Source organism: Rhinolophus sinicus, chromosome 1 (genome assembly GCF_057876585.1).
Source record: "Rhinolophus sinicus isolate RSI-liver-muscle chromosome 1, RSI-T2T, whole genome shotgun sequence".
Classification (NCBI taxonomy): domain Eukaryota; kingdom Metazoa; phylum Chordata; class Mammalia; order Chiroptera; family Rhinolophidae; genus Rhinolophus; species Rhinolophus sinicus.
Window position 1 is genome coordinate 27,260,462 of NC_142501.1, and position 26,054 is coordinate 27,286,515.

The 26,054-nt window shown below is 34.3% G+C and overlaps 1 protein-coding gene across 2 annotated transcripts; it reads left to right on the forward strand.

The window, feature by feature from the left end:
* The first annotated feature begins 1,796 nt into the window (after positions 1–1,796).
* Positions 1,797–24,863, forward strand: LOC148759027 (C-type lectin domain family 2 member D-like). Of its 2 annotated transcripts, XM_088797894.1 has the most exons (6): positions 1,808–1,965; positions 4,295–4,857; positions 7,819–7,908; positions 14,182–14,366; positions 20,377–20,480; positions 22,258–24,863. In XM_088797894.1, exons 2-6 carry the CDS (start codon positions 4,818–4,820, stop codon positions 22,412–22,414), a joined length of 576 nt encoding a protein of 191 aa, XP_088654020.1. In that variant the 5' UTR covers positions 1,808–1,965; positions 4,295–4,817; the 3' UTR covers positions 22,415–24,863. The 2 variants fall into 2 exon arrangements, with proteins under 2 accessions (XP_088654018.1, XP_088654020.1); XM_088797892.1 differs by lacking the exon at positions 4,295–4,857 and having other exon boundaries at positions 1,797–1,965.
* Positions 24,864–26,054: the final 1,191 nt, after the last annotated feature.

The following is a 26,054-nucleotide window of genomic DNA, read 5'->3' on the forward strand; positions in this document are numbered from 1 at the left end:
CAAAAGTAGCACACTCTTTGAATGCAAACTAAAATACAAAGTTATAGTAATCAAAGCAGTGTGGTTTGGGAAGAAAAACAGACACATTGACCAGTGGAATTTCTGAGCCCAGAAATAACCTTACACATTTATAGGAAACTAAGTTTTGTAAAAGAAGCCAAGAATAAACTGTGCAGAAAGCAAAGTCTCTTCAACGAACGGTGTTGGGAACACTGGACAGTTATATGAGTATGTAAAAGAATCAAAATAGACCACTATCTTTTTTTTCTTTTAAGGAGGGTGCAGCTCACAATGGCCCATGAGGGGATCAAACTGGCAATCTTGGTGTTATTAGCATCACGCTCTAACCTACTGAGGTAACCGGCCACACCTAGACCACTTTCTTATACCACACACAAAATTAACTCAAAATAGATTAAAGACTTGAATGTAATACCTAAAACAATAAAATACATAGAAAAAAACATAGGCACAAAACTTCTGACACTGATCTCAGAGGCATTTATGTGAATTTGACTCCAAATAATGGGAAACAATAGGAAGAATAAATGAATGAGGCTACATCAAACTAAAAAGTTTCTGCACAGCAAAAGAAACCGACAACAAAATAAAAATGCAACTAACCAAAAGGGAGAAGATATTTGCAAGTAATATTTCTAATAAGGGGTTAATATTCAAAATATATAAAGAACTCATACAACACAATAACAATAACAACAACAAAAAACCAAATAATCCAATTAAAAAGGGGCAGAGGATCTGAATAGATAATTTTCCAAGGAAACCATACAGATGGCCAATAGGCAAATGAAAAGATCTTCAACATCACTAGTGATTAGGGAAATGCAAATCAAAACCACAATGAGATGATACCTCACACCTGTTAGAATGGCTATTAACAAAAATACAAGTAGTGACAAGTGTTGGTAAGGATGTGGAGAAAAGGGAACCCTTGTACACTGTTAGTGGGAATGTAGATTGGTACAGTCACTATGGAAAACATTATGGAGTTTCTTTAAAAAATGACTAGAATTACCATATAATTCAGCAATTCCTCTTCTGGGTATTTACCTGAAAAATACGAAAACATTAATTCATAAAGATATATGTACCCATTAATTCATAAAGAATAATGTTCATTGCAGCATTATTTACAATAGCTAAGACATGGAAACAACCTAAGTGTGCACTGACAGATGAATGGATTAAAAAAAAACATGTTAGAATTTAGGATAGTGATTATATTTGGGGGTAATGCGTGTGACATGGCATGAGTAGGATATATTGGATGCTGGTATTATTTTATATCTTGATATGGGCACTTGTTACATTGCATGTTAACTTTTTAAGAATGTGTTTTTCACTTATGATTTGTTCCCATTTTTATGTTGCATTTTAAATTTTTCTGTGAAGCTAATGTGTGTACCACTTGAAAATAAGGTTTTTAAATTTTTTTTATTTTATATTAGTTTCAGGTGTACAAAATAACATAATAGTTAAACATTTAAACCCCTTTTTGTTTTTTTATGAAAGTGAGCTCTTGAGAATAGATTTTCCTTTGAGATTATGGGTGTTGTTTTTACTTGCCTAATATTCACTTTCTGTCAGTAAATTTCTACTGTGTTTTGCTCAAAATAAAAGTATCCATTTGTCTTGCAATCAAAGGACTATAGTGAATTAGCTTCCAAGTTTAAAAACTTCTTACAAACACGGTCTAATTTCCTGTGGCAAGTTTTGTAACCAAATACGTGCTTCACTGTGTTTCTGTTTCATAATGAGATATAGTTAAAACCGTGGTATTTCGGTCACTGAGGAAGTACTATCTGAAAATACGTTTTTGTCTGAATCATTCTTGGGTTGAGACAGTTGATTGGGGTTTAGCTCACTGCAAAACGGGAGACAAAATGCATGACACCAATTATGAGGAGAAAGATGTTGTACCAACTGAATTGCTGAACTATCCAGGTAAGAAACAAAATAGTAGTGGTGATGGGATCCAGTCTGTACACTAGTGGCAATGGTTAACAGGAAAAGAGTTTTTAGGAGTGAGAGACAGATTGGCTAGAGGTCATAGTTGATTTATAATTTGTGTAAAATAGGCAGATACTGAAATATTTGTCCTAACAAGTAAAGAAAGGGAACTATTAGAAAAAGATGTAAGAGAATGAGATCACGTTAAATTTTATGGTTGAGAATAAAAGTGGTTAATTTCACTGAAAAGAGCAATACAAACTAAAGCATTATATAAATGCAAGGTATTGGCATTATTAAATAAGATAGAAAGCCTATCATGAAAGCTCATAGGAGAGAAAAAAACTAAAAAGTAAGTAAAGGACATTTACAAATAAAGCAAACAGAAGTCCAAGGAAAAAACTTAGTAGAGCATTAGATGGAATTAGTTTACACTGGATGTACTGTAAAGAGAAAAATAAAATATATGTACATACATATCATATATATTACGTATTTATATGAAGCTTGAAATTAAAAAAATATATTTGAGGCTTTATATGATGATTTAATAAGTGAAAAAAAGTGATTTTGTACCATTTGGGGAAAACTGAGATGTCATAATTTAGGAATAAAAACGTTTTTTGTCCTTGATAAAAGTAGTAATCAATTTAGAGAGAAGGCAATTCTGATGAGGAAGAGACGATTTCTAGTTCTTGTTAAATGACTTCATTTATTTCCTCATTAACTAGGTACTTTGAGTATTTTTAAAACATCTACTTTAAAATATTTATCAGATAATTCCAACATCTATGTCATCTCAACATTGGCTTCTGTTGATTGCCTTTTCCCATACAGGTTGAAATTTTCACGGTTATTCATATGCTGAATAATTTTGGATTGTACTCCAGAAATTTTGAATATATATCTTTGTTATGAGACTCTTGACTGTGTTTAAATTTTGGGAGTATATTGATATTTTTGGTTTTGGCAGGCAATCCGTCTGTCGAGGTTCAGACCTTCTGTGGGACCTGGGCAATGTTCTATTCATTAGTTCAGGTCTCAGTGTCTTTGGTACATGAATTAGGGTCAGGTTTAGGCATACACAGTTTGTAGGGGGGTGAGTCGAGGAGTTCACAAATAGGATTCAGAGGGTCCATTTCCAAAGTTCTTCCTTTTTAACCATCTGCCCAAGTTTCCCAGGGGCTGCTCTTTTCTGTTCTACAGCCAGAGATTTGTGACTCTAGTTACCCTGCTCTATCGTGCACTTCTGCAAATGTGGCTGTATGTGTTAGCCCATATGACAGGAGGAAACAAGAGAAAACAGAAGTGGGGGCTAAGTTGGCGCCACCCTCTTGGAGCAATAGCTCTACTGAAAGAAGAAGAAGAAGATCGCTTCCCTCAGGCTATTACTAGGTGCAGCCATAATTGCTACTGCAACTGCCATCATGATACTACGGCCTGAAGTTTGAGGCACACAAGAATGGACAAAAGAAAAAGAAACATGGGTTATTTTCATAGTCTGCGTTTTAGTTCCTTTTTTCTACTCCTTTAACCAGAGCTAGAGGGCTTCTTCTGGAGCTCTCTACATTTGTGCCCCCAAAAGATACTCAATTCAAGGCTTCTGGGTACATTAAGTTCAGGGCACTGATACTGGGTTAGGGGAAAGGTAAATTCAAGATTGTTTTGGTGGTACCTCAAATTCTGGTGCTCTTGATAACATTGCTGCTGCTACAGTATATATAGTTTTCAGTCCTTAATAGCTGTTCTATGCATTCTATTTAGGTTTTATAGTTGCATTCAGTGAGAGGATGTGGTGTGCTAACTCCACTTACCTGGAACCAGAATCATCCACACATTGAGTGTCTCTTGAACACCTTCTATTTTATAGGCACTGACTTAGATGATAGAGACACAATGGCAAGCAAAAAGACAAGGTTCTGTTCCTCATGGAGCTTACAATAAAATGAAAAAAGTATTTTAATAATCAGCTTTCCTTTTTACTCCAGCTTGTTTTGCCTTTGGTCCATGCTTTTGCAACTCAGTTCCCACCTCCCATTTGAGGCCCCTTGACTGGTCTGTCCTCTTGCTCATAAACACTCGTGGGTGGCTAAATTGTACAGTTTAGGGCTCACTTGAGACCTCTGTTCTGTCCTACTGCAAGGTATATCAATTTAACATCAGGGCCTAACAGAGAAAACTATCTTCTAAAGGACTTCATAGTTCTGATCGAGCACGTAAGGAGACTATGAGTCATTGCTCAATCGACACAAGAAAAAAAACTAAGAAAAAATGAAACAAACAAACAAAAATTCCTGAAAAACTGAAAATTATCTCTTCTTAGATCCACCAGAGAACCGAGGTTACATGGAAAACCAGAGCCCCCAGGCTGAAGAGAGACACAGATGGATGCAGAAAACAATAACTTACCAGAACAGAAGCCCAGGAACAAAAAACTCCACAGAAGCCAATGGAGTTTTATCCAATATATCAGTTACCCAATTTATCAGTTTCCTTTTACCCAATATATCTTGTCTGGATTTGTGTTCTGACACCAATTTTCTGACAGCAGCTGAGTGTCCTATGATTCAATTCCATTTTCACACTACCTACCCACACTTCTGCCTGGCTGGCTATACATTTGAGGCTTTCTGCAATTCCCTCAGCCTTGGTAATTCACTGGAACAACTCACCGAACTCACTGAAGACACTACGCGTATGATTTTGTTATGAAGGAACAGCTAAACGGAAGAGGCACAGGAGTCAATGCTGGGGTGGGAGTGAGAGCACAGAACTCAAATCGCCCCCTGGTGGAACTCCAGTGAATTATTTCTGCATGTCAATACATTCACCAACCTGAAACCTCTATGGAGCTTTGGAGTCTTGTGTCCAGAGTTTTTAGTCCAGGTATTATTATAGAGGCATAATTGATTAAATCATTGGCCATATTATTAAATTCAGTGTTCTACCTCCCTCTCTCCTCGCAGGTCAGAAGTCAGGTGGTTGAAAGTCTCTGATCTCTAATCACATGGTGGTTGGTTTTTCTGGTAACACCCATTCTAGAGCTAGGTAGGACCCCCACAGTAAATCATATTAGCATAACAAAATCACATTAGCATAACAAAAATACTCTTATCACTCAGGAAATTCCAACGGTTTTTGAAGCTCTTTGTCAGGAACTAAGGATAATGGTCAGATATTTGCAAGCTTTCAGCAACAACAAAAATTATAAGCGATACTAAAAGACAACAACAAAAAAATGCAGTTGGAGAACAGAACAAATATCAGAACTGACTCAGTAATGGTGAAATATTGGAATTATCAGACTAGGAATTTAAAACAACTATGACTGATATGCCAATCAAACTCCCAGCAAGTTATTTTGTAGATCTCTACAACATGGTTCTAAAGTTTATATAGAAAGGCAAAAGACTCAGAACAGTCAACATGATATTGAAGAACAGAGTCAGAGTATTGATACTACCTGACTTCAGGACTTACTCTAAAGCTATAGTAATTAAGATTGAATAGACAAGTAATCAATGGAAGAGAAAAGAGAGCCTAGAAAAAGACCCATCCATAGTCAACTGATTTTGACAAAGTAGCAAAGACAATGGGAAAAGGATAGTCTTTTCAACAAATGGTTCTGAAACAATTGGCATCCAAATGTAAAAAATAAATCTAGACCCAGACCTTACACTTTTCACAAAATTCAAACAGATCAAAAACCTAAATGTGAAATACAACACTATAAAACTCCTAGAAGATAACACAGAAATTTTAGGTGATCTTGGGCTTGGGATGACTTTCCAAATACAATGTTAAAGTATGATCCATGAAAGAAAAACTCAATAAATTGAACTTCAGTAAAATTAAAAACACTTGCTCTATGAAAGACACCATTAAAAGAATAAAAGTACTATAGAAAATCTTTGCAAAACACATATCTGATGAAGGACTGTTATCTAAAAATTATAAAGAACTCTTAAATTCAACAGTAAGAAAACAAAAACAAATAATTAAAAATGGGCAAAAGATCTGAACTGACACTTCAGCAAAGAAAATATACAGAATGTAAATAAGCATATCATGCTCAATATCGTACATCATTAGGAGATTGCAAATTCAAACAAAAATGCAATTCCACTACATTCCTATTAGAATGGCTGAAATCCATAACACTGAAAACACCAAATGCTGGTGATGATATGGAGTAACAGGAACTCTCATTCATCACTGGTAAAGCACAAACTAGCACAGCTATTTTGGAAGACAGTTTGGCAGTGTTTTAAAAAACCAAACATACTCTTACCATATTATCCAGCAATCACACTCCTTGGTATTTACCCACGTGAATTGAAAGCCTACATCCACACAAAAATTTGAGCATGAATGTTTATAGCAATTTTATTCACAATTGCCCAAACCTGGAAGCAATCAAAATGCCCTTGAATAGGTGAATTCATAAACTGATACATCCATACTATGGAGTATTATTAAGTGATAAAAGGAAATGAGCTATTAAGCTACAAAAAAAAAAAAAAAAAAAAAAGAAGAAGAAGAAGAAACCTTCGTTAAATGCTTATTGCTAAGAGAAAGAAACCAACTGAAAAGGCTACATGTTGTACGACTCCAACTATATGACAGTTTGGAAAAGGCAAAAGAGACAGTAAAAATATTAGTGGTTGTCCGGGTTTTGGGGTGGGCAGAGAGGAAGAATGAATAGCTGAAGCACAGCAGATTTTGGGGGCAGTGGAATTATTCTGTATAATATTATAATGGTGTATACATGTCAACACATAAAATGTACAAAAGGGCACTCTAATGCAAACTAAGAACTTCAGTTAATCATAATGTATCAATATTATCTTATCAATTGTGACAAAAGTGCCATGTTCAAGATGTTAATTATAGCAGAAATGGGGGTAGGGGTGGAGAAGAGGATATATGGTAACTATACTTCCCATTAAATATTTCTGTAAACCTAAAATTGTTCAAAAAATTAAGTCTATTAATTAAGAAAAATGTCTATAGTAGCATCAATGAAAATCTAGCTGATGTTTGTAGTGTGAATGGAATGCTGGAGACAAATAACACTGTTTAGCCAAGAACGTGTCTAGATAAATTAATTACAATGTACTGTAGCTAAGAGATGGAGCCGGAAGAGAATTCCAACAATGGAATTTATAAGAGGTTTTAGATAAGATGTTTTGAGATACAACAAAAATGTAGAAAATTGTATAAAACAAATATATAACAATAAATTATTGAGATGCACACCCTTGTTAATTATTAATACTATCTTTGTTAGAGAAAGAAGCTTCCTATCCAGCTCAGAAGCCCTTCATGTATTCGTTACCATATGCAATCCTTTCTCCCAAGAATAACACTAATTTTACGTTTTTAATAATCATACCCTCACCTTAGTTTTGCCTTTTAAAAAAAATGCCTTTTACGTCCTAAAATGGACTTAAAACCATTATGATTAAACCTCCAGATGCAGCTACCAGTTTATTAGAAGTAAAAGAGAAAATCATGTCAAACTACAGGAATAAAATCAACACACACAGTTCTCTCTTTTGTTTCTAATAAATTGGTAGCTGTATCTGGAGGTTTAATCAGCTTTGTGTTTATTTTTTGGGAACGGTGCAAGGCTACTTCATGGGTTGTGTATTCAATATCAAGTTTAACTTCTGTGAACAATTAAATTCTGGAGACAAATTTGTAAATTCATAAAATTACAGGCCAATTGCCCCATCTAGTGAAAAGGGAAGAAATTAAGTTGAAGTAACATTTTGATGGGTAATGTTTCTAGTAGTTTGTTAGCTACATTTAAAGTAAAAATATGCTTTCCCATAATTGTTACAGGTCATCTGCCTTCAAAAAATCATTCAGTCGTGGTTGTTTCCATAATATGTGTGGTAATCACAGTGTTTGGAATTATTACTCTTTTGTTAGGTAAGTGAATTTTAATCTTTGTTTATCTAAGAATTACCAAGAGAAGAGAAGTCTTGATAATTTTTCTGTTTTTTACAGTTCCTGATAATTTTTTTTATTTCACCAATTGAGTTAAACTCCAATAGCCTTATAAAATAAGATCTAAAAATTTAATTGTCTAAGATAGGGGTCACATTATTGCAAGTTTAATGAAATGACCAGAGTCCTCAGAAGGGAGAACACAATTGCCAGTCATATTATGCTTTAATTTACATTATAGTTAGATCTATTATCATGTGATACATCCCCCCCACACACACATGGTGCCAAAAAATGTATACACATTTTAAGAAAGAAAAAAACTATTAAAATTGTAATACTCAATATATACCAATAACAAAAGATGAATACAAGTCACATTTGACTTCGGCAATTACAAAAGTGGTTATCATCAGTGTCCAGACACTTCTGATTATGGCGAACTACTGCTTGACCAATGTTGACCAAAGTATCCACTTGTATATATTTTTTTTGATACACACACACACACACATATGTATATATATGATGTATTTACACATACACACATATATTTGTGTGTGTGTATATATATATATATATATATATATATATATATATATATTAGAAATTGCATTTTCAATTAGTATTACTTCAAAGTCATTGTGCGAAGGTCTTGATGGAGGATGTGTAAAAATAGAGCAGTCACATCCTATCTGCATGAAATTGTTTTTAATGCTTGAATACTGGCCAAGAATTCAGCATGTATTCTTTAAACAATGTATTAATTAGGATATAGGCTAAGATGATATTAAAGAGAAAAGAGAAAGGAAAAGGAAAAACATAAACAAAAACAAGTTGGCTTACAAAACGTGGTCTGCTTTGACCTCTCAGTGATCCTGAGATCTGTAGGTTCCTATCTTCTGTTATTCTCTTGGATATCACTGGCATCTTCAGGATCTAACCATGAAGCCTACGCTTCCTGAAGGACAGGGAAAGACTCTGCATTGAGGAGGGATGCTCAGTTTTTTAAGGTCTAGGATGAAGGTGTCATACATCTCTTCCACCCAAGTTTATTTGTGGAAACCTAGTAACAAAGGCACTTATACATAACAAGGAGTCTGGGAAATGTGAATTTGCCCCGATTCTACTAAATTATTATAGAAGAAGAAAACAGATTTTGGTAAACAATTTACAGTCTCTTCCAAAATTACATTTAATTATAACTTATAATCCTGTTTAAATGCTCCACAAATTCCCAGGAGAAAATAAGACCTGCTCTTTGAAATAAGGAAAAGTAATCTTCACTAACTAACCATCCAGTGATTATGGTCTCATTTCTCTTTCTCTTATTCCATTCTACTACATAGAGACAAAAGTATTTATTAAGAAAAGATTTTCAGAAGCAGATAGGTCAAGAACTTATAAACATTGATTATGAATGTAATGTTCTTGGTTTAAAATGTGCGGGAAATAAAAACCTGTAATAACAAATTACAAAATCATCCATGATTTACCATACTAAGTATATTCTTCCAGATCATCCTTCCATGTTTTAAACTCTTTGTTTTGTTGTTTTTTATTGTGACAAAATATACATAACATAAAAGTTACCATTTTAACCATTTTTAAATGTGCAACTTAGTTGCTTTTAGTATAGTCACAATATTATCCAACCATAACCACTATATTTCAGAACTTTTTCATCATCGCAGCAGAAACTCTCAATTAGTAAACAATAAATTCCCATTTATCCCTTGCCTCAGTCCCTGGTAACCATTATTCTACTTCTTTTCTATATACCTCATATAAGTGGAATCATACAGTATCTGTCCTTTTACGTTTGGCTTGTTTCATTTAGCATACTGTTTTCAACTTTCCTCCATTTTGTAGCATATATTTTATTTTCATTCCTTTTTAAGGCTGAATAATATTCCATTGTATGCCTATACTATATCTTATTTATCTATTCATTTATTGATGGATATTTGTGTTGTTTCACTTTTTGGCTGTTATGAATAATGCTGCTATGAACATTGGTGTACATGTATCTGAGTCTGCTTTTAATTCTTTTGGGTATATACCTAGAAGATAAACATTGGAATACATATTTAACTTTTCGAAGAACTGCCAAATTGTTTTCACAGTCATTGCATCACTTTACATTCCCACCAACAATGCGTACGTGTTCCATCTTCTCCACATCCTTGTCAATTTTATTTTCCTTTTTGTTGTTTTGATAGTCACCCTCCTAATGGGGATGAAGTTATATCTCATTGTGGTTTTGATTAGTGAGGCTGAGCATCTTTTCTTGTAATTTTTAGCCATTTTTATATCTTCTTTAGAGAAATGACTGTTTCAAGTCCTTTGCCCATTTTTTAACTTGGATTGTTCGTTTTTTTTGTTGTTTAGTTGTACTCTGTGTAATTCCTTATCAAATATGATTTATTTATTTATTTTTTCAAATACGATTTTAAAATACTTTCTCCCATAACATGGGTTGCCTTTTCACTCTCTTGATGGTGTCCTGCGAGGCACAAACCTTGTTAATTTGATGTAGTCTGATTTATCTATATTTTCTTTTGTTGCCTGTGTTTTTGATGCCATATTCAAGAAATCATTTCCAAACTGAATGTAGATTTTTTCCCTATCATTTCTTCTAAGAGTTTTTTATAATTCTAGCTCTTAAATTTAGGTTCTTTGATCCATTTTAAGTTAGTTTTACATGTATTAATTAATGTAAGGGCCTAACTTCTTTCTTTTCAATGTGGATATCCAGTTTTCCCAGCATTGTTTGTTGAAAATATTATACTTTCCCCTAACTAAAGGTATTAGTACACTTGTCGAAAATCATTTGACCATATATGCAAGGGTTTTTTTCTGGAATCTCTATTGGCAAACTATATGTGTTTTTGGCAACTATAGTTGCCAAATTTTTGCCACTATTTTTGGCAACTATAGTGTTTAGTAAGTTTAGGTTTAGTTGTAGGGAACAGTATAGGTGTTTATTGGGAAAAAAAATCCTCATATAGGTAGACTCACACAGTTCAAACCCATGTTGTTCAAAGGTCAACTGTATAAATGAGGTCATGCAGTACTTGTCTTTCTATGTCTGCTTATTTGACTTAGCACAATTTCCTTCAGGTTCATCCAGATTGTCACAAATGGCAGGATTTCCTCCTTTTTTAAGGCTGAATATTCCATTGGATGTATATAGCTAGAGATAAATCATTCTTGGTATGGTATATTTTCTGTATCCACCCATGCATCCATGGACATTTAAGTTTTGCCATATGTTAAGTGATTGTGTATAATGCTGTAATGAACTGGGGAATGCAGTTATCTCTTCAAGATAGTGCTTTTATTTCCTTTGGATATATACCCAGAAACAGAGTGACTGCATCATAAAGTAGTTCTATTTTTAAATTTTTGAAGTACCTCCATTCTGTTTTCTACAATGGCTACAATTATCTACATTTCTATTGATTGTGTACAAGGGTTCCCTTTTCTCTGCATCCTGACAACACTTGTTTTTGGATGAACAATCTGGCTGATGTCTGAAGAGCTAATTTTCTAATCTGCTGTAGACTGTGCAATTTAATTAATTAATTAATTAATTAATCTATTCTTAATTTTTCATATTATTTTGACTGAAAACTTATTTTGGGATTCATAGTACAAACCACTCAGCATGATGTGTCATGTAAAAAAAATTTCCAATAGTCCTTAGTTTTGCCCTTATTTATTCATACCATAAATTTTGAAATCTGTGACTCTGCCCTCTGGTGTCAGTGAGAGATTATAGAGGATCTTTCAATTGGAATAAAGTCAGCTTTGTAGTATCTGAGTCATCAAAGACCATTAGTGGACAAGAGATACAAAACTCATACTTAGCTCTGTAGTGTAAAGGTAATGGAATAATTGGTGGCAAATATAGCATATTAAAATGTTATTAAGATTAAACAATTCATTGCACATATAATAATTAGTTCACACCTGATAAAAAATAACACCTTCAAAAAATTGTTTGCTGCTATTTGTAGCACCACAATCAACATCATCACCATTATTATCATCCTTAATGGACATGTTATAAGGTTACAGATAAAGAAATTATAGAAGAGGTAATAATTAACTTATGATGGTCACTCTAAGTTTAAAGATTTCTCAGTGTGATAGTTGTTCAGGGTTACCCATGGACAGAAACCCTGAGCAGAATGATTACTCATTACTTTCTCTACCTGAACTTGAACTTTGCAAAGCAAAAATTATGAAGAGGGAAGACGAGTTTGAATTTGGTTAATATGTTTGTCATTGGGTATGTGCAACAGTCTCTTGACAGACAGTCTAGTCTGTCATAGCTAGGGACAAAGATTTTATTTTACTTCTATGACACATGCTGCATGAATAACAGCAGATCAGATGGTGAAAGGGAGAGAGAGAGAGAAACAGAGAGAGAGAAAATAGCAAAGCTACTACGTGGCTCTGTAAACACAAATATATTATAGTCTTCTCTTCCAGACATTCTAGCATGCTCCAGTCTTTATTTTTGTTTGGCAAATATAGCCAGTTTTCTTAAACAAAGCTTCCATCTTGGATCGCATACCCTGGAAGCAGCTTGCCTACAAAAATGACCTTATAGCTGGAAACATGCTTGCACTGCATCTAACATAAACCAAGATATAGAAAACTACAAGAAGATTCCTCTCAATGTCACCCCAACCTGAGTAGTAATCTAAAGTTAACCCCCTGTTAATGCAATCACAGGCACTATCATAACAGGCCCTTCAAATGCTGTTTACAAATCTTAAAGTCAGGAATACTTGGAATATTCCATGTTTTAGGTAAGACTTATATGATTTTCTTTATACTTTTCTCTTTAATACTTTTATGATTCCACAGAGGATGATCTAGTCTTGCCATTCTGTAACCAAAAATAAAATGTTATATACTGATGAAGCAAATATAAATTAAGATTGTAAAGATTTTAAATTAACAGTAACTATTTAATAAAGAAAAAAAGGAGGAACTCGAAGGAGGAAATATTTTTGTTGTAAATACCTCAATATTAATCAAGAAAATGTTTTCAAAGTACATTTTAAATTTATAGCCCTCATTTCTTTAAATAATCATAAGATCTTACTTGGTATTGTGACTGCCTTCATTACCCATACTTTTCTCTTCAACTAGTACTTTAACTGGAAAAAGATTACTCACGAGGAGCCAATAGCTAATCATCCTCTTATCTGTACCTCATGTTTAAAATGGTTGAGGTAGGAGCAGTGAAAGCACAATAGGTATATACAGATTTGAAGAAAGGCAAGCTGCTTTCAGGTATAGTCCCAGAAATACACACTTCCTCTGATAGGCATTATACGATATCTGTTGTGGTGAGTACCTTAGAATGCATACTTTCCTGGTGTTATGTGATTAGACATTCAGAATACTTCAGTGATTATCCATAGCTAGGAGTTTTTTTCACAAGAGGCAAGCCTAAGGGGCCTCCATGGAAATTATGCTATGAGGACACAACTTCCTGATCTGCCACAAACACTTTCAAAGCTGCCAAGTTGACAGGAGAAGATGGTCATAGAAGCTGAATAGTCAGCTACTAGCAGCTCAGTGAAGACCATCTGGAGAATCTTTTCTTGTTTTTAAGTGCACTTGCAGAGATCCTCACCCCTGGATATATGGGAAGTGTATCAAAAAAGTCCGACAATGGAGTATTGTTAGCTTCAAAATACAGACATCCTCATAAAATTTTCTTAATCAAAGGAAGCTCCTTAGTGGAAGGAAGCTCAGGATATAACTACTTCTTTCATTCTCATGCTATTACTTAGACATGTATCTGACCATATCATTTCAAGAAACTACTCATAGAAGTTGTTATGTCTATACTCTGTCTCTCATTTTATTTACTAAGGCAACTAGAGTATTTGAAGAACTATCTGTTCTCTGAGGCTAGTCAAATGTTGATATTGATGTATCCGACATTTTAAGGAAAAGTAACATTGTTGAAATCCAAGGGGACCACTACTTGAGTCAGAGTTTCAGGCTTTATTAATGCCTTTTTGAGATCATCCACTGGAGGCACTAGTTTGAATCTCAGCTTTGCCATTTGCAGTGTGAAGTATTCAATGACTTTCAGCATCATATACCTTATTTGAAAAATGATCATAATACATTTAGTATTTCACAAGATTACTGGGAAATAGATTAGAAAGTACTAGGTAAGATATACAGGAAAATATAAGAGTAAGTTGATTTTATTTTCAGTGACTAGACGTGAATTCCATCAGAAGCCATCAGAATGTTTTGAAGCTGCATGCCCAGACAACTGGATTGGTTTCCAAAGAAAGTGCTTCTATTTTTCTGATGATACCAAGAATTGGACATTCAGCAAGAGATTTTGTGACTCACAAGATGCTGATCTTGTTCAGGTTGAAAGCCTCCAGGAACTGGTAAGAAAATAATTCTGGCTACAATTAAAAAAAAAAAAAAAAATGGCCCTACCAAAACACAATGTCATTCCAAGTGAGAGTGTTTAAGATACAGGTTTAGAACCTGCCTAGATATTGATTTTTCTGCATAAGGATAGAGGAAACTAGCAGGTACTATATTTTGCAGTGGGCCATCTATAATTACCTTAACATTCACAGCAGAAAGATGGACAGTGCCTTCTTTGAGTTATGAGTAAGAACTATGAATATAGGAATTATAATATTAGAGGCAGAAACATAATTTTAAATTTCTATGAAGTTAATAATATCGCTTCAAAATAATCAAGCAGGAGTGATGTAAGAGAAGATGGTGGAATAGAAAGCTCCTGGAATCTGGACCTTTAGAGAATTGACAGAAACTCTCTAAAGTAACTAATTTGGAACTCTGGAGTCTAATTGAACACCTGCAGCATTCAAACAAGAACCTGATGAGTATGTTGATGAATTTCAGTTCATTTCAGCCTTCCCACTCAATACTGTCTACCATTCCTCACACCCTATCATAGCAGAGAGCCATAGGGACTGCTGTCCATGTTCAGCATAAGCTTCATGTTGTTGGAGCTGTGGTGGGCAAAAACCTTTTTCTCCAAATATTGGGGCAATGTGTTGTTATTTTTTATTGCTGAGGGGCAGATGCAGAGGTGGGCTGCCACCAACTGAAGTGGCTTTCAGATGATTTAAAGAAATAGTACTTGTGTTTTGTCCTCCCTTTTGGGAGCCAGTCATTTAACAAATCTTTAGCAGGTAACTGGCTAACAATGGAAATAATGGAACAGAAATTTCTATGACTGCATACAACAGGGAATACACATTTTGCAAAAATTGTTTGGAAAAGTGACAAACTAATGGCTCCAAATCTCAACAATCAAATTTCAACAGTCCCTGAAGAGCAAGAGAATTAGATTCCCAAAATTATCACAACAGAATACTCGTACTGTCAAGTTCTAAACTAAAAATTACAAACTTACAAGAAATAGGAAAGTATAGCCCATTCACAGGAAAAAAAAAATCTGACAGAAACGATCCTTGTGGGAATCCAGACATTGGAATTATGAGTTAAAGATGTAAAATCTACTATCTTGAATATGTTAAGTGAGCTAAAGGAAACTATAGACAAAAAAACTGACCAACATATGGAGACAAATATATATATATTGTTGGAATCACAGAAGGAAAAGAGAAACAGATGTAGAAAAAGATTTAAAGAAATAATGGCTGAAAACTTCCCAAATTTGATGAAAGAAATGAATATACATGTCTAAGAGGCTCAATGAACTCCAAATGGGATAAACTCAAAGAGAAACTAATTGAAACAAATTATAGTCAAGTTGTTGAAATCCAAAGAGAGAAGTTTGAAAGCAGCAAGAGAGGAACAACTAGCTATGTGCATAGGATCCTTAAAAAGATTAACAGCTGATTTATTCTGAAAGACAGTGGAAGCCAAAAAGCTGTGGAATGACATATTTAAAGTTCTGGAAACACACACACACACACAAAATTGCCAACCAAGAATTCTGTATCTGGCAAAACTACCCTTCAGAATGAAAAAGAAATTAAGGTATTTCTAGATAATCAACAACTGAGTAGACTAGTAGATGTATCCTACAAGTAATAAGAAAGGCTGAAATTACTGTACTTAGTAACTCAGCCAAAATAATAAAGAAAACTCATATGGGTCAACACACATACAAATATAAAAGTCAGAATTACTGCACTTTTGGTTTACTTTGTAACTTTTCTCTTTCCATATATGACTTAACAGGTAAATTCATAAAAAAAATTATAAATCAATGTTAGGGGGCATACAATACATAAATGTGTAATCTATGACAATAATGTAAACAGAGAGGGTTGGAGACATATAGGGGCAAAAATGTTCGTATACTATTGAAACCAAGTTCATATTATAAACTAAGTTATTATAACTTTAACATGTTAGCAATCCCCAAGGCAACAATATATAAAATTACTAAAAACTATACAGAAAAGGAAAGAAGGGAATCAAAATGGTACACTACAAAAAAATCAACTAAACACAAAAGATGCAGTGATAGCTAAAGTAAATAATTAAAAAAAATAGAAGATATATAGAAAACAAATAGATAAATGGCAGAAGTAAGTCCTTCTTTAACAGAAGTCACATTAAAGGTAAATGGATGAAAGTATTCTATCAAAAAACAGAGACAGGCAGATTAAAGAAAAAAAAAAAAAACGAGATTCATCTACATGCTTTCTACAAGAGATTCACCTTACATATAAGGACACAAAGAAGTTGAAACTAAAAGGATGACAAAAAATATTCCATGTAAATAGTAACCAAAAGAGAGCTAGGTAGGTATATTCCTGTCAGACAAAATAGACTAAAAAAAAAGAAAGTTTACAAGAGGATGGAAGGAAGGACATTGTAGCTTAATAAAAGTTTTGATATAGCAAAAAGATCTAATAATCATAAACATATATGTACCTAATCACAAAGCTCCAAAATACATGAAGGAACAGAATTGAAATGACAAACAGTTCTACAATAATAGTTAGAGACTTCAATACTCCACTTTCAATAATGGAAAGAACAATAAGAAAACAAGATCTTGTGCAATATTGTAAACCAATTAAACCTAACAGACATATGCAGAACGCTACAACCAACAATAGCAGAATTCTTCTCAGGTGAATATGGAACATTCTGATAGACCACATGATAGACCACAAATATGTCAATAAGTTTGAAAAGATTGAAATCACAAAAAATCCCTTTTAGAATCACAATGGAATGAAAGTAGAAATCAGTAACAAAAGGAAAACTAAAAAATTCACAAATATGTGGAAATTAAACAATGCATCTTAAATAAAATTGATAAGTCCTTAACCAGACTCGTCAAAAAAAAAGAGAGAGAGAGAGAAGGACCCAATTATTATACATAAAATCAGAAATGAAAGGGGAAAAGCAACAACAGACATCACAGAAATACAAAAAAAATTAAGAAAATACAATGAGCAGCTACGTGCCAACAAATTGGACAGTCTGTAAGAAGTGGAAAAATTCCCCCCAAAATGCAATCGTCCAAAGCTGAACAAAAAGAAACAGAAAATCTGAACTGATCGTTCACTACTAATGAAATTGAATCAGTAATCAAAAACTCCCAACAAACAAAAGTACTGGACTGGATGGCTTCACAGGTGAATTTTAACAAACATTCAAACAATTAACACATATTCCTCTCAAACTATTTCAAAAAATTCAAGAGCAGAGGAGGCTCCCAAGCTCCTTAAATGAGGCCACCATTACCCTGATTCCAAAACCAGACATTACAAAAACAAAACAAAACAAAACAAAATAAAACTATAGGCTGATATCCCTGATAAATATAGATGCAAAAATATTCAACAAAATATTAGTGAACTGAATGCAGCAATACATTAAGATCATATACCATGATCAAGCGAGATTTATTCCTGAGATGCAAAGTTGGTTCAGTATCAGCAAATCAATTAACATGATACACCACATAAACAACATAAAAAATAAAAATCGTATAATCATATCAATAGATAAAGAAAAAGCATTTAACAAAATGCAGCATCCATGTATGATAAAACCTCTCAGCAATGTGGGAAGAGAGGGAACAAAACAGCATGATATGGCATAAAAACAGACACATGGATCAATGGAACAGAATAGAGAGTGAAGAAATAAACCCACGCTCATATGGTCATTTAATCTATGACAATGGAGGTAAGAATATACAATGGGTTCAAGACAGTCTCTTCAATAAATGGTGCTGGGAAAACTGGACAGATACATACAAAATGAAACTGGACCACCTTCTTGCTCCATACACAAGAATAAACTCAAAATGGATTAAAGACTTAAATGTAAGAGCTGAAACTATAAAACTCCTAGAAGAAAACATAGGCAGTAAACTCTCTGACATTGCTCTTAGTAATATTTTTTTCTATATCTCTTTGGGCAAGGGAAACAAAATAAATAAATAAACAAAGGGACTACATTAAACTAAAAAGCTTTTGCAGAGCAAAGGAAACCATCAACAAAATGAAAAGACAGCCCACGAATGGGAGAGGATATTAGCCATGATACATCTGATAAGGGGTTAATATCCAAAATTTATAAAGAACTCATACAACTCACCACCAAAAAACCAAACAATCTAATTAAAAAATGGACAGAGGACCTGAATAGACATTTCTCAAAAGAGGACATACAGATGGCCAAAAGACATATGAAAAGATACTGAACATCTTTAATTATCAAAGAAATGAAAATTAAAACCACAATGAGATATCACATCACACCTGTCAGAATGGCTATCATCAAAAAAATAAAAAAAACAAGTGTTGGCAAGGATGTGAAGAACAGGGGACCCTTGTGCACTGTTGGTGAGACTGCAAATTGGTGCAGCCACTATGGAAATTAGTTTGGAGGTTACTCAAAAAATGAAAAATAGAATTAGCTTATTACCTAACAATTCCATTTGTGACTATTTATCTGAAGAAATCCATAACACTAATTCAAAAAGAACACTTATGTTCACAGCAGTTCTATTTATAATAGCCGAGATATGAAAGCAACCTAAATGCCCATCAATAGACGATTGGATGAAAAAAGATGTGGTACATATCTACAATGGAATATTACTCAGCCATAAAAAGGAAATCTTACCATTTGCAACAACTTGGATGGTCCTAGAGGGTATCACTTATAAGTGAAATAAGCCAGACAGAGAGAGACAAATACCACATCATCTCACTTACATGTGGAATTTAAAGAGCAAAATAAATAAAGCAAAACAAAACAGAAACAGATGCATAGCTTCAGAGAACAAACTGATGGTGTCCAGATGGGAGGAGGCTTGGGGGCTAGGGGAAAAAGAGGAAGAGATTAAGAAACACAAATTAGTAGTTACAAAATAGTCACAGGGATGTAAAATATAGCATAGGGCATATAGTCAATAATATTGTAATAACTACGTATGTATAGTGCCAGGTGGGTACTAGACTTATCAGGAGGATCACTTCATAGATTATATAAATGTCTAATGACAGTGCTGTACACATGAAACTAATATAAAACAATGTAATATAAATGAAAAAGAAAAACACAAGGGATTTTTTTCACTATAAATGAAAAAAAAATCACAAGGGAAATTAGAAAATACCTTGAGATGCATGAAATAAAACTACAACACACCAAAACTTCTGGTATACAGTGGAAGTGGTACTAAGAGGGAAATTTATATGTGTAAATGCATACCTTAAAAGAGAAGAAACACTTCAAATCAGTAATCTAACTATATACTTCAAGGAACTAAAAAAAGAATAGCAAAATAAAGGTCATCCTTATGACTTCAAAAAGAGTAAAGATTTCCCTAAGAAGTCATTAAATCTACTAATCATAAAGGAAAAGTATACATTTAGTTATTTTAAAGTCAATACTTGTAATCATAAAGACACTATAAGTGTTGACAAGGATGTGTAGCAAAGGAAACTGGCCCACACTGCTGCTATTAGTATAATTTGGTACAATTATATTAGAAAAGATTTTGGTGTCGTTTAGTAACGTTGACAAGAGGCACCGACTGTGTCCTAATAATTCCATTCCAGGACAGTTGCCAAGAATATTGTAATAGCATTCATAATAATTTCAAACTTCAATTAACTTGAGTGTCAACAAATTGTAGAATAGATAAATTATGGAATAGTGATACAAAGATACAAAGGGGTACTATTCTGAAATAAAAGCAAACAAGTTAGCAACAATATTCTCTCAGTTTAATCTTCTCTATGTATGGATAATAATAAAGCATATCTGTGCCCTATATATTATTAAACAATACACAATTAAACAGAAGAAAATTGCAAGCACAGTTAAGAATATAGCACAGAAGCAAGATTTCTTCTGGGAAAGGCTGGGTAATGACAGATTGGTGAACATCATCTCTGTGTTTTCTGAAAGGATTTCCTATTAAGGTACAAAGGCCCCTCTGACCACTGGATTGGACTGAGCAGAGAACAAGACCAACCCTGGAAATGGTTAAATGGCACTGAATGGAGCAGATGGTAAGTTTTGAAAAATATGGCAGTAATATTTATATTTGAATTCACTTTGTATGAAACCTAAAGTGTTCTTTAGTTACATGCTCTAAAACTTATTTTAAGACTAATCATAAAGGAAGATAGTGGCAAGTTGTATTTTGCAAAGCTTTTGCAAGCTCCTTAAATCAATCCAAAGTCTATCATAGGTGGCATGGTGAGGTAGAATGACTGTGAAGTTGATTCCAGCCTCATCTACGTCATTTACCAGCTCTTTTCACTTTGAGAAAACCGCATAATATATTCATGTTTCTTACCTCTTCAACAAAATCAAGTGTATTCACTCTGTTGAGCTCACAGGGTTGCTGTGAAGATCAGAGGCTTTGATGTACATGACTGTACTTTTTAAACTTTTAAGTGTTATATAAATGCAAGCTAAATTACTATATAAAGCTACCATCACATCAATTTTCAGCCATTTACAGGATTATGAGTGATGGTAATAGTGCCTATAAAATAAGATCACAGTTATGATGTTTAGACAGGTAAACTTTGTTTTGTTGAATTTAATCTCAACTATATATTTATAGAATCTTTATGTTACTGAAACAATTTTGGATAATGTGGAAAAACTTGGATTCAGACAATTTCACTAAATGTTTGCTTGCCTGAGTTTATGAGAAGCTTTTAAAAAGCTGCTCTATGATGATAAAATAGTCAACATTGGAAATATAACTGTATTTAGTGGAAAGGGCACTGGACGGGACATTGCTAAGTTTGAAAACTAATTCTTACTCATTAGTCTTTTGATCTTGGGCAGATGGTAAGTTTTAGGAATCAAAGAGAACTTATATTTATACACTGTTGCATCTGCAGTGCCTAGTATATTGTGGATACTTCATAAATACTTAAAATTAACCTCTAATTCTTCCTTTACAATACTAAAATAGTAATATTTACTCTTTCTCATTCTCAAAATGTTTTAAGGATCAAATATATTGTTAACTCTCCAGTTGTTGAAAACTGTTCATCACTCTAGAAATGAAAAATATATCATTAAAGCCTAGCATGTTTCAACAAAATCAAGTGTACTTACTCTATTCATTTCACAGGGAGGTCATATCAGACTATAGTGATTTCAGGGTAAAGGGGAGACATTTATAATCTGAAAGCTGATCCAAATGTCTGTGTAAGGACACTTAAATTCAGCTGAATAGCACTGTAGTTTCAGTATTAAAACATGTAGGGAAGTAGGAGAACTGCTAGTTCTCCTACTAGCAGTAGAGATGTAGAAAACACTGCTGTGGTCTTCAGTTATTTAAGGAAACAGAATATTGCTGAAACTGGAGAGAAAATAGGTGTCAGAACCTCTCCCACCAGCCAAGTATGGCTTTGGATGTAGTTGAAAGAATAATGCGCTTATCGACATAAGATAGGTTTGATTCACTGTCCCTGTACCTGATTTACTGTATCTCCAGCTAATCAAAGCCCATTAACTTGTTAGTGGTCTATACATAGGCCAGGAGAAAATCAGGGCCTATGAAGAACAGAAAATTACCTGTAACACAGCAGCATTTCTTCACTCTTCTCTTGCACAAAATGAAGAAGGTGAAAATAGCCTAGGCCCTGTAGTTTCATCCATCTATGTATGAATCTTAGTCCTACTTGTTATAGGACCATGGGGAATTCAGTTTGGCTATAAAAAGAGATCATAATATATGGGTAATTTTTAATATTAAAGAGATATGCGTAATGCACCCTACATTTAGTGGACAACTAATTGATTCTGCTTTTTCTGTTTCAGTTTTCCTATTAAAGGAGGAGGTGAGTGTGCCTATTTGAATGACAAAGGTGCCAGTAGTGCTAGGCGTTACACGGAGAGGAAGTGGATTTGTTCCAGACCAGACAGATATACCCAGATGATGAGGCAAAGCTCTAACTTATCTTCAGATGTACATTAAAAAATACTGTTCAAGGTGAAAAAGATAACAAGAGACAGAGATGGATATGGATATTTTATAATGATAAAGGGGACTATACATCAAGAAGATATAAGTCATCAATATTTATGCCCCCAATCAGGGAACACCGAAATACACCAAGCAACTACTAACAGAACTAAAGGGAGAAATTGACCAAAACACAATTATACTAGGGGACTTAAATACATCATTGACAGTATGGATCATCCAAACAGAAAATAAGCAACGAAATAGTAGCCCTAAATGACACATTAGATGAAATGGACATAATTGACATTTATAGAGCACTTCATCCTAAAGAATTGCCATATGACCCAGCAATCCCTCTCCTGGGTATCTACCCAAAAAATCTGAAAACATTTAGAGATAAAGACTGGTGTGCTCCAATGTTCATTGCAGCTTTGTTACAGTGGCCAAGACATGGAAACAACCAAAATGTCCTTTGATAGATGAATGGATAAAGAAGTTGCATTCCTTTCCGCAACCTGCAGGGGAAGTGTGGGGAGCCATGGTTAAAGCTAATTGCAAGCCTTAATGGCTCTGCTAATGCATAACCGGTTTGTGCTCCTGAGGCATTGTCTTTGCCTGCACCTGGAGGGTGCTTACGAACTGCTAAGGTATGAAGTGGGAACAACCAGTTTCAAGACATAGTGATGCTAATCAGGATAATTGATGGATTCTGTCATGGGACAATCGTTTTGGGGAGTTTCAGTGATTAAGTAAGTTTCTGTGAAAAAGTTAAAAAATCAACTGTTAATGATGTAATGCATTTTTGTGATTGTGAGCTTATACGTACTCAAAAGGTATAAATTCAGCAGAGAAAATAAACCTGGTGCTTCAGGACCACTGAAGACTGGCCGCATTAGCATATGTGTGAGTGCCTTTTTTCATTCCCACTCCCCTTGTCAGGAACTGTTCGACTCGTGGCGGCTGGCTCGCCACAGGGAAGTGACTCAATGGTGTGGTAACATCCGTTCTCCATCTATTAATTTGTGTAAAGGTTTTGTCCCTTGGAGAGGTACATACATCCTGAGATTTATGGTTCTGCTGTCTGCAGGCAAGGCTGATTGGTTTAAATCAGTTTCCTATTATAATGTATGAAAGATCTTGAGATTAACAAGCTTTACTTCTTCATTTGTTAATCAATAAAAGCTATGCGTTGGCCCGATTCGGGGCTCAGTCCTTTGAGGCTGGAGTCCTTCGGCCCCGCTTGCTTGCTTCGCGCTCCTCACAACTCTTGTCATGCAGGACGCGATAGACCGTGACTTACAGACAGAGCCATGTCTGCAAGAAAACAACAGACAGAAGGTCTGTTGGTCTGCACCGCCAGACAGCAGTCTCCTGTAGACACGCAGCCCTGACTGTAACCACTGTTGCTCAGCATGACAGACTTTGTCATAATAAACTTTCTTAACTTCCCTGACCGTGCGAGTTCTTTTATTGGCTAACTTATCAGGTACCATATGATCTTATATGTGGAATCTAAAGAACAGAGTAAATGAGCAAACTAAACAGAAATAGACTCAGAGATACAGAGAAAAACTGATGAATGCTAGATGGGAAGGGGTCGGGATGGGGAAGAAAGTGAAGGGATTATAAAGTGCAAATTAGTAGCCATAATATAGTCATGGGGATATGAAATACACTACATTTCAGTTGAAGTTAGTCTTCAACAGTGCATATGTGCAGAACAGAATTTATAAAGTAGACATAAATGTAATCTAACAAAATAATCATTTTAGGAAGATTAGTCTGGTAGCAGCTATGTGGAGCAATGGGTCTGAAAGGAAGAGAATTACTAACTCATTTTGACCTTTTTACCTCCTAATTACCCCATGTTAATGAGATTTTATTTGGCTCCCAAACACTATACCACCCTCCCCAAAAAAACCTTTTAAAATGATTATACTTATTATTCTTGAGGAGTTAAGAAGTAGAACATAAAATAGGCAAAAAACAGTAGGAAAAAAGTCTTGATTGTAATCTTGAAAACAATGAAGTATTATTGTTGAAATATACTCAAGAGAAAAGCTAAATATAATAGTGAAGTAGCAGGTTGAGTGGAAGATATCACAGAGAATGCAGAATGAAGAGATAAAGAATTGACAAATGTGAAAAAATTAAGAGACATGGTGCTTGATGGAGAAACTCAAACATTCATCTACTAGGAGTGATAGAAGGGCATAATAAAGAAAGGAGAGAAGAGGAAACATCTGAAGAACGTACAAGGTGCATGTAATACCATCAATGTGCCTGAACCATGGTTGTTTTTTTTTGTTCGTTTGTTTTTTTGTTGTTGTTTGTTTTGGCCAGTGTTGAGGACACCATACCACAAGCACAGGAAATATATTTGTTGTGATCCTTAGGTGACTATTTTGGAAAAGAGAAGAAAACAAAAATAAATAAAGGAGAAAAGGTGTGTACAGTGGTTGGTCTTAGTTGCTGCTATAAAAACTAGTGTTATGTGCAAACTGAAACATGGTGAAATAATAACTCCTGTTCACAGTAGGTGATTCAATGTAGAAACTGAATAGAATAATGTGTAGAATAAAATGCAAAATCATCAGCTTCATGCTATGCAATGTTGGTCACTAAGAAAAGAGATAGCTCCTATGGCTTTACCAGTTTGAAAACATGCAGTTTTACTTTTTATGGTTGACTATAATGATAGAGATAGGGACTGAGATAGTAGCAAAGATCTTGAGCAATTCCTGGTGGACTTGAAATTATTAGCATTTTTCTACATATTAGCATTTTTAAACAACAGCTATCCCTAAATAATAAAAACAGTTAAATTCACACTTAAACTAGAACTGGATCTTCAATACTATATAAAGTGGTACATCTAGGCCATCTGTATCACCACTGGGTTCAGGTGATATGCAAGACTAGATGTCCTTACTCTTTCATCTCATAATTAAAATGTTTTCTCTTCAAAGAGGTTTTTCTCCCGAATAGAGGGCAGTCACTCTTTGTCTCTGCCAGGTTTTGGTTAAGTGTGTCTCAGCGATAATCCTTGCTTTCATTATCTGTTCTGCGTTAATGGGCTAGACTCGAAGCTTTTTTCCTTGCAGTGAGCTGATGTTAAGCTTGGTAAGAAGTGGCTTCTCCTCCCACTTCTGATATTACATTTTGTTTTCTCTTTTTGGGCTTGCTACACCATGGCAATGAAATTGACATGAAAACTAGAGCTAAACCATCAATAACCCTGTGGTAATAAGCAGAAACAAATGTAAAACTATTCTGGAGTTGGAATATTATTTAGCCATAATAAAGAATGAAGTGCTGATACCTACTACAATGTGAATAACTCTTGAAAACATATGCTAAGTGAAAGAATCCACACACAAAAGGGTCACATAATGTATGATTCTATGTATATGAAATATCCAGAATAGGTAGAAACATAAGAGACAGATAAGATTGGGTGTGACAGATGAGATAAAGACAGTTGACAGGGCTGGATGTGATGGTGAGAATGGGGAGAAAAGGCTTCAAGGGTATGTGCTTTCCTCTTGAGATGATAAAAATGTTTTGGACCTAGATAGAGGTGATAGTTGCACAACATCGTGAAGTACGAAATACTACTGAATTATTCACTTTAAAAGTTAATTTTACT

Bases quoted from the DNA above. Each gene is read 5' to 3' on its own strand.
- LOC148759027 (XM_088797892.1), top strand. From the start codon at position 1,905: ATGCATGACACCAATTATGAGGAGAAAGATGTTGTACCAACTGAATTG. The intron at 1,966-7,818 runs GTAAGAAACAAA...TAATTGTTACAG, and splicing joins TGAATTGCTGAACTATCCAG to GTCATCTGCCTTCAAAAAAT. The intron at 20,481-22,257 runs GTAAGTTTTGAA...TTTCTGTTTCAG, and splicing joins GGCACTGAATGGAGCAGATG to TTTTCCTATTAAAGGAGGAG.